The 9,909-nt window shown below is 41.7% G+C and overlaps 1 protein-coding gene across 9 annotated transcripts; it reads right to left on the bottom strand.

Moving 5' to 3' along the window:
- Positions 1–4,812: 4,812 nt before the first annotated feature.
- Positions 4,813–9,703, bottom strand: LOC113346467. Of its 9 annotated transcripts, none has more exons than XM_026590014.1 (10): positions 9,454–9,703; positions 8,765–8,822; positions 7,836–8,051; positions 6,962–7,368; positions 6,716–6,831; positions 6,249–6,608; positions 5,904–6,059; positions 5,720–5,815; positions 5,397–5,645; positions 4,813–5,102 (listed from the first exon to the last, which is right to left on the bottom strand). In XM_026590014.1, exons 6-10 carry the CDS (start codon positions 6,390–6,392, stop codon positions 4,965–4,967), a joined length of 783 nt encoding a protein of 260 aa, XP_026445799.1. In that variant the 5' UTR covers positions 6,393–6,608; positions 6,716–6,831; positions 6,962–7,368; positions 7,836–8,051; positions 8,765–8,822; positions 9,454–9,703; the 3' UTR covers positions 4,813–4,964. The 9 variants fall into 9 exon arrangements, 6 of the variants coding, with proteins under 6 accessions (XP_026445799.1, XP_026445804.1, XP_026445800.1 ...); XM_026590019.1 differs by having other exon boundaries at positions 5,460–5,645; XM_026590015.1 differs by lacking the exon at positions 6,716–6,831.
- Positions 9,704–9,909: the final 206 nt, after the last annotated feature.

Raw genomic sequence — 9,909 nt, 5'->3', positions numbered from 1 at the left:
ACGGGCGTAGTGTACGCCGCACGCTGTAAACCGCCAAACCAATACCCAATGAGCATCCCCCAGTTTGTGACATGTTGATGTCTCGAGTGTTTTCGTGGAAAACATGTAGCATGTTGTTTTTCGGCAAGTTGAGCTTGGGAGACTTGCCGGCTCGGTGGTGACCTTCGACGGTCGAGATTTTGCATATTGAGAGGAAGGGTAGCCGTTGATTATTGCAACCCTTAGTTTAATAACCAGTGGCATGAAATCATGGCCGGTACGGCTTTAATATGTCCTAGTTTAGGTGCGGCCAAAAGTTAGGGTTTTGGATTTGTTTGGGCGCGACCAAACTAGGGCTTGGCGTCGGGCCAAAGGTTTCCATGCGTTAGATGGTAACCTTGGACGGCTAAGATATGCATCTTAGATGGAAAAGTGGCCGTTGATCTTCGCAAGCCTTTGTTTTGGTAGCCGCATATGGAATGCCGGCATGGTATGGCGCATCAAGGTGGTTGGCATGCCATTGGCACATGTGGCATGGCTGGCATGCCTTGGCGCGGTTTGGGCATGGACAAAACAAAGGTTTTGGCATTGGCCAAAGGTTACCATGCATTGGTTGGCGACCTTGGACGGCTAAGATTTGCATCTTAGATGGAAGGATGGTCGTTGATCGTCGCCAACCTTTGTTTTGGTAACCACATAGGGAAGGACGGCATGGTATGGCGCGACAAGGTGGCTGGCATGCCATTGGCACATGTGGCATGGCCGGCATGCCTTGGCGCGGTTTGGGCATGACCAAAACTAGGGTTTGGGGCCAAAGGTTACCATGCGTTGGTTGGCGACCTTGGACGGATAAGATTTGCATCTTAGATGAAAGGATGGTCGTTGATCGTCGCAAGCCTTTGTTTTGGTAACCTCATAGGGAAGGCCGGCATGGTATGGCGCGGCAAGGTGGCTGGCATACCATTGGCACATGTGGCATGGCCGGCATGCCTTGGCGCAGTTTGGGCGTGACCAAAACTAGGGTTTTGGCGTTGGGCCAAAGGTTACCATGTGTTGGTTGGTGACCTTGGACGGCTGAGATTTGCATCTAAGATGGAAGGGTGGTCGTTGATTGTCGCACGCCTTCGTTTTGACAGCCGTGAAGGGAAGGCCGGCATGGCATGGCTTAGGAGCGGCAAGGTGGATGTCACGGCATGCCATTGGCACATGTGGCATGGTCGGCATGCCTTGGCGTGGTTTAGGCGCGGCCAAACTAGGGTTTTGGCGTTGGGACGAAGGTTACCATGCGTTGTTTGGCGACCTTGGACGGCTAAGATTTGCATCTAAGATGGAAGGGTGGCCGTTGATCATCGCACGACTTCGTTTTGGTAGCCGTGAAGGGAATGCCAGCATGGCATGGCTTAGGCGCGGCAAGGTGGATGGCGCGGCATGTCATTGGCACATGTGGCATGGTCGGCATGCCTTGGCGTGGTTTAGGCGCGGCCAAACTAGGGTTTTGGCGTTGGGACGAAGGTTATCATGCGTTGTTTGGCGACCTTGGACGGCTAAGATTTGCATCTAAGATGGAAGGGTGGCCGTTGATCATCGCACGACTTCGTTTTGGTACCCGTGAAGGGAAGGCCATCATGGCATGGCTTAGGCGCGGAAAGGTGGATGTCGCGGCATGCCATTGGCACATGTGGCATGGTCGGCATTCCTTGGCGTGGTTTAGGCGCGGCCAAACTAGGGTTTTGGCGTTGGGCCAAAGGTTACCATGCGTTGGTTGGTGACCTTGGACGGATGAGATTTGCATCTAAGATGGAAGGGTGGTCGTTGATTGTCGCACGCCTTCGTTTTGGCAGCCGTGAAGGGAAGGCCGTCATGGCATGGCTTAGGCACGGCAAGGTGGATGGCGCGGCATGCCATTGGCACATGTGGCATGGTCGGCATGCCTTGGCGTGGTTTAGACGCGGCCAAACTAGGGTTTTGGCGTTGGGCCGAAGGTTACCATGTGTTGTTTGGCGACCTTGGACGGCTAAGATTTGCATCTAAGATTGAAGGGTGGTCGTTGATCATCGCGCGCCTTCATTTTGGTAGCCGCATAGGGAAGGTCGGCATGGTATGGCGCGGCAAGGTGGTTGGCATGCCATTGGCACATGTGGCATGGCATGCCTTGGCGCGGTTTGGCGTGGCCAAAACTAGGGTTTGGTCCAAAGGTTACCATGCGTTGTTTGGCGACCTTGGACGGCTAAGATTTGCATCTAAGATGGAAGGGTGGTCGTTGATCATCGCATGCCTTCATTTTGGTAGCCGCATAGGGAAGGCCGGCATGGTGTGGCGCAGCAAGGTGGTTGGAATGCCATTGTCACATGTGGTGCGGCTGGCATGGCTGGCATGCCTTGGCGCGGAGGTGCGGCTAGCATGGTTGGCATGCCATTGGCGCAGTGGTGCGACTAGCATGGTTGGCATGCCTTGGCGCGGAGGTGCGGCTGGCATGGCATGCCATTGGCGCGGAGGTGTGGCATGTCATTGGCAAAGTGGTGCGGCTGGCATGGCATGTCATTGGCGCAGTGGTGCGGCTGGCATGCATAGGCGCGGAGATGTGGCTGGCATGGTATGCCATTGGCACAGTGGTGTGGCTGGCATGGTTGGCATGCCTTGGCGCGGTGACGTGGCTGGCATGGTCTGCCATTGGCACAGTGGTGCGGCTGGCATGGTTCGCATGCCTTGGCGCGGTAGCATGAGAATTAGGGTTTGGCATAGATGATGTCAGTCAGTGTTAAGGGTCTGTCGTGGAACATGCCCATGTAAAAAAAAATGGTACCCCGATAATTCTTACGTAGGCATGCTGATTGATTCAATAAATGTGCTAATGGTCATAGTGACGTCATGTCAGATGTACAGTTTTACGATTTTGACCCTAAGCTAAAACCACCATCAACAGCTGCATTCTCTTGTTTTCTTTGTTCTGCTAATTCCCTCTTTTCACAATCCTCTTGGTCCTTCACAGCATTCCAATCTAGGTTTTTTGTTTCATCTTCTAATGGATTCGATGTTGCCACGGACTGAGTCGGCTGGCCCGAATAAACCTCCTCACCTTCTCAAAAACATCAGTCCCAGTATCAAACATGTTAGATGTCTCAATAGCATCAACAAGCTTTTCCGGTGTAGTACTTCTCGCCGTTCTAGTAGCAGGACTAAAACCATCATCAACATTTTGTTCGAGAACAAAATTTGTTGAAAGCTCACCTTTGGCAATATGTTCAACTCTCCCACTTGAATTTGTAGGTGCTTCCTCTTGAGCTTTTACTTCCACTTCAGCTTGCTTTCTCCGTTCCAAAGCCAATATCCTGATATTATCAACTTTGGCCTTTGTTGCATCCTCTTGAATCTTTGCCAGATCCGTAGCCTTGTCCAAATCTCTAGCCTTCTTTTTCAGATCCTCGTATTCTTTGATAGCATCAAGTTCATCATTGTCCTCCATATCCATACTCTCATCACTAGTAATATTTGGCAAAGAAACAACTGTAGCATCCTCCCCAATCTGCTGCTGCTTAGCAAAATTTGCAACCAAAGCATCCTTCATTATTACGGACTCATTCGGGTTTGGCACACTATTGGCTCTTGGAATCCTTGAACCACTAGCAACATCACTAATTGTAGGACTTGCCAAATATTTATGTTGGCCTGCAAACATCTCTGTCAATGATTTCTTCACTTCAGTTGTTGTCTTCACTACGGGAACTGAATCAATAGGCTTCCACTAATACAAAAAGTCGCATACGCCACATTTGATCACCGTGTCCATAGGCTTTCGGCCATGGATTTTTTTCACTCTAGAAATGTGGTATCAGGTGTCGTGACAAATGGATACCTTTATGGCTACATAAAATTTGTGTGACTATTAGACACGATTTACCATGACCGAAACCTCTATAACCGTGTCTATATGATACTCATATTTTTTATGTAGTCAACAATTTTACCTTTCACCGTGGCCATAAGATCCTTATAAACACGCAATTTGATTTAAACGTGGCTAAACTTAACTTAAAGTCACGTGAACTTTATTTTAGCCATGGCCTTTGTCATCAATCGGACACGCAAAATTCATTTTATCATGGCCAATTCATGAGTTACAATTACCCTAGCGTCACATTAGTTTTTCTTAACCATGGCCATCTTTGTCATTCGGACACATGGAAAATAATTAAACATGGCCAATACATGACTTGCAGTCACGTTCATTCTATATTACCATGGCCATCCATATTTCCGAACACATGATAAATATTTTTACATGGCCAGTTAATAAGTTATGGCTACTATAAATTTGTAGCACCATGGCTAAAAACTTTCCAAAGACACACCAAATGTTTTTCAGTGTGGTTGTTATTCACGTTTTGGACACAAGGAATATGATAAACCATGGCGCTGAACTTTATAAAACCACACATAATGTTTTCAGTGTAGTTGTTCACGTTTCAGACACAGAGATACGATTAACCATGGCACTAAACTTTATAAAATCACACAAAATGTATTCAATATGGCAAATATTAGTTTTTAGCCACTCAAAATATTGATAAACCATGACGCTAAACTTTATAAAATTACACAAAACGTGGAAGATATTAGCTATCAGCCACTCGAAAATTGAAATTTTCATAGCTCGGTTTATTCTTTGGCCATGGTTTTGAATCTAAATGGTGGTTGTATCTTATATTCAACCACATGAATGCAGTATTGGCCACCTATACCGAGTCTTTAGGGACCTATTGGCCTCCTCTTTCTATCACGTGTAGCAAAACTCATCTTAATAACCATTGACAAAATTTAATCACACCACGATTAAAATTGAACCAAAAATAAATTTTATTAATCATATGATAAACGTCTCAATATCTGATCAGTTGGGCAATAACCTTAAGATAACAAAATTTGAAAGGGAAATTTAAATCTTAAACATCCGAACTCTTCAGTCCGCAACTATTTCTCTTAGTTAATTAGGCTGCAGTCTTGAGTCTCTTGCTGGATCTCTGAGACTTCAGTTCCCCACTCTTCGTCGAAGGTTTCTTCTTCTTCTTTGTCTTGTTAGTCTTTGGGTCGGCATCATGTTCATCAGGGTCTGAAAGTGGTTGGTTCTGCAGCAAGCAAGTGGATTATAAGGCAACAAACTATGCTACTAATCAGGGTGCATAAGGTAATAGCTTAAATGTTCTCCGTTAACTGCCTCAACAAACATAAAAAATATGTGCAACGGGAACAAAATATAGTTATCTCATATTTGCTTGTGTTAACGGCTACATCACTGAACATAGCATTCAGTTGAGTCAAGCATGTTCAGAGATGATGTCAAAGCTACACAAGCAAGCTTGTGCATGGTTGCACATATTTGTTATAACATATGGAGTAAATTAAGGAATATAGGAACTAACAGTAGAGCAAGAGATCACAAACTCTTTGGGCCAAGCTACAAAAGATTTTTCAGCATCCCTTACTGTTTTGAGATGAGCAGATTGGATTGGCAGAGAATGATTCGGAAATATCGCTTTATCAACCGACACTTTAACACAATCATCCTTGAGTGGATCTCCATGTACTAATTGATTTGGTGTTGATGGAAGAATGGTACCCAATGAAATGATGTTTCTCAGTGTCGCACTAGCCAGCTTGCATTTACCAATCTGCAAACATATATGCTATATTAACATCAACAAATTCAACTCTAAGGATTTAAACACCTGCAAAAAGGACATACCGTTGACAACTCAGTTTGGTCTTTAGATTGAGATTCGTCCTGAGAGTTAAGGGACTGATGCTTAGAGGCAAGAGACGTCTGTTTGAATTTTCCAGTCTGCAAACAAATATGCTATATTAACATCAACATATTTAACTCTCAAAACACTATATATTTATAACTACCGACAAAAAAAAACACACACCATTTGGAGTTCAGATTTGTCTTTCGATGTCGCCGACTGAGATGCACGTTGAGATTCAGGGGGGTGGCTATTGGAATTTGATTCCTGTCTTTCAATCGGAGAATTGCTTCTAACAGGGGCCTCAGGCATAAGAGACTTCTCTATAATAGGAGGTTTCTGTAGAGTGCAGTTGACAGGGTAAAGAAATATTAGATACTTCAATTTTATTAGGAAATACATACTTAATCAAAATTACTTAAATGAATTTAAACACACCTAGTCAAAATACTGATATAAACCAGCAACATAGAAATTCAGCACAAATCAAAACAAAACAGACCTATAAGCAATATGGAATATGCTTACCCGTGCCTTTTTGCTGTTGAATTTTTTCTTTTTCAATACTCCTTGAGATTTGAACTGAGACATTAAGCTGTTCATCATTTTTGCTTGTGCATTCACTGCTTCCTTCAGTTCCATCATTTCTTTATCCTTCCTATCTCTCTCCATTTGGTTCACACGTCTTTCATCATCCAGTTGTTTCTTCAGTTCAATGTGCTCCTTGGACGCTCCTTTCCGTGGAAGGTTCCAGTATGTTGTTGGAGTTACTCCCTTGCCTGCACATCTTACACGCCCACCATGTTCTTCCCCAAACACAAGTGTGACAGAATCTGTGCCTGGCTTTTTCGTCAAAGTTCCATCTTCCAGCTGCTTATCAAACTCCTCCTGCACAAAAATTTAGGGGATTAAAAGTGTTAATCAATTATAACAAACTTAATTTGCACATTCACTCAAACACAGAACAAATATTTAGGTAGTTTCAGTCGCATTACAAGTTGTGCTGCCTTTTCCCTAACACCATCATCATCATATTCTCCATTTTTGTTTTGATGTGCCTTCCTCCACAGTAAAGACCGTGAAGGATTTTCATCTTCACGAATCTATTTTTCTTCAATCAAGTAATTATTAAATACACAAGCCAGATATTAGATAAACTCTTCATATCATTATTAGATGTACTCTCTAATTAAGCATACAAGCTAACAGGACATTGTTGTATGATAACAAACTGGACTTACTAATTTTTCCAGCAGCCCTGCATATCATGCTCTTCCCAACCTATGGTCATATTTGTGGTGCTCACGCGCCTCAACTCTCCTCCTAGTAGACAATTTCTGAACACATGGATTAAAAGAATTTCGTTCATAAAAAATTTAGACTAATTAATGAAATTAATGTTGATAATGATACTAAAACGTGTAATATACAACCTTGCATTCAGCAGAAAGCCTCCAGTCTACGAAGTTGTCCCATTGTTCTTGGTTCAGCAACAAACGATATTGTTTAGGAATAGTCACAAGTTTAGCAGGTTTACCCAAATTGGGCACTATAAACTTTACATACGGTTTTCTTCTAAAATGCGCAAATGTTCACCGAAGTATTTCATAATTCGATTTCTCCTAGTCTCCTCAATTTCATAAAACCGCTGCAAAAATATGAATTGGATGTTAATGGCGGTAACTCAGCAAAAATTAGTAACAAATATAATATTAACATTAAATATAGAAATCAGTATACACATACCACTAGTTCGTCCCATAACTTATCGCTCAACTCTGTCTTTACTTTCTTCCAATTCAAGTGCCTGAGACCTACGTCCCGACGTACTATTACACCCATGTAACTAGCAATTTCAGATTTGTACTTCCCCTTAAAATGACCCAATTTATCAAATTCTATCACACGTTTCTGGCCATTCCAATTTTTCTTTAGCTTCTTTAGCCTAGTTAAACCTCGGACATTCCTCTCTTTAGACTCTGCTTTACTCTTTGGGTCCCCTGTGTCTTTTTATAGATTAAAAACCCACAATAAGAGTAAACCTCGTGTAAGAGCAAACTCATTCTACTCAAGTCCAAAATAGAAATCAGGCTAGTATATTAGGTCTAACATTACCAAGATGTTCAGAACTTTCAGAAGATTCATCATCAGAAGTGGATCTACTGCCATCAGAACTGGAGCTACCATCATCGCTATCTTTGCCTTCATCCTCTGACTCATCTCCATTCTGCAACGCTCGAGCCTCCAAGACTGCAGTCTCATTGTCAGCATACTCATCATCATCATACTCTGGATCGCAACTCAAGTTCTTGTGTGTAGACATATCAGAAACTGCATATACATGAACATAATTAAGATGATTTACGAGTGACCCAAACATAGAAATCAAATATAATACATAGGTATCCAGCTATGTTACAGGATACTAATAACTTTGTAAAAGATCCTATACATTATGTTTTCCCTAATTCTGACTTTCATACAAGATAGTATACCTACATAACAGCAATAAGAGAAACATAAACTAAGACAAATCTTCTATGATGCAGGCTAGTTACTTTCTTCATAAGTATTGTTCTGCTAAAGAAATATCGCCTACATAAGCTATTGCAGGTGGAAAACAAATATGTGCATACATATTTTGCACTACATATACCTAATTTGTTAACTGACATTTGGTCTAACGACTCTAACCTATATCCATCTAAAGTACATATCCCAGGTCCCTCATCTGGTCTAATCTAAACACCTGCATCAGAATGTGGAGGCTTTTTGAGAATTTGCACAAGCTTTGTGTACTATATTTTTATAGGGAAGATCGCCAAAAAATCGCATGACAAATAAAGATTGGATATGAGAAGAGAACGTATATGACAGGGAAAAATATGTTACAGGATACTACCAACTTTGTACAAGATCTTATACATTAAGTTTTCCCTAATTCTGACTTCCATACAAGATAATATACGTACATAACAGCAATACAAGAAACATAAACTAAGACAAACATTCTATCCTCAGCTTATCAACAAGGAAGTACTCACTCAATCGAAACGTATTATTCGGCTTCCCTTTCTTCGGCTTCAGCTGGGACAATTGCACCTGATACTAAGAGAGAAAATAATGAGCACATCTCAATGAAAATTTACACATTAGGACTGATAATTAAAATGCCAAGTGATACAAGAAAAAATACACAGGGAATTAAAAATGCCAAGTAACATCAGAATCAAATTGAACAAACATAATATCTAGGTCATTAGGGAATTAACCAGCCACAACAAAACCATGAAGAGTAAAACCCACGGTATCAAAAGAAAATATTCATAACCTGTAACTATTTTACCCAAGATACAAAAAAAAACCGAGAATGTATTTAGAAAATTGTAATTTAGTAAAATCAAGTTTGAGAACTATACCTTTAAGAAAACCACAATACAATTCAGATAAGCTCCTTGTCAACAGAAATTAAAACCAATTAGGGTTTAAACAAAAAAAATCAAGCTAAGGGTTCCCTTTCTAGTTGACGAGAAATCCAGAAGAAAACATAACTAAATAAGATGAAGATGAAATTCGATGCAATTTCTTTATCATTTTAGGGTTCTTTATATAGGCGGACAGATTCACAGCAAGCGTGAATAATCCCCGCCCAAAACGATTTTCTTTTGATTTCATCCCGCCAAATGAAATTGTTAAAGTTCAAATCGAGAAAAATATTGACCGAGATTATTACCGCTAGATGTTCTTCTTCCATTCCTTGTCAAGATATCCTTGTTTACATCAGATTTTCATCCTACGACAATGCTGAAAAATTTCCAAAATTGCAGACCATATCTCCTCTGAATAACCCCTAATTTTCTGCCAAAATATTAGAATTTCCGAAAGAAAAAAAAAATTACCGAAGATAAAGATAGAGATGGGATGAAGTGAGGAAGATAATCTAGATCTAGAATAGATTTGGGAGAAAACTTTCTTTTGACATCCGTGACATCAACGACACGCGGCTTTCCTTATTTTCTTTCTTATTATATTTTTCTAGTAAGCGTACACGCCATAAGCCCACCAAGCGCATACCTCTTCTGAGACTCGCACAATCTCGAATGTGACTTGGCATATAAACTATAGCTCTTTCCACTCCAAAGTTATCTTTTATTATTTTTAAACGGATTTGACTGGGTTGACCGGCACC

The sequence above is a fragment of the Papaver somniferum genome, unplaced genomic scaffold, assembly GCF_003573695.1.
Source record: "Papaver somniferum cultivar HN1 unplaced genomic scaffold, ASM357369v1 unplaced-scaffold_99, whole genome shotgun sequence".
NCBI classification, from domain to species: Eukaryota; Viridiplantae; Streptophyta; class Magnoliopsida; order Ranunculales; family Papaveraceae; genus Papaver; species Papaver somniferum.
Note: the sequence above shows the minus strand (reverse complement) of the source record. Positions and strands in the feature narration are given on the sequence as shown.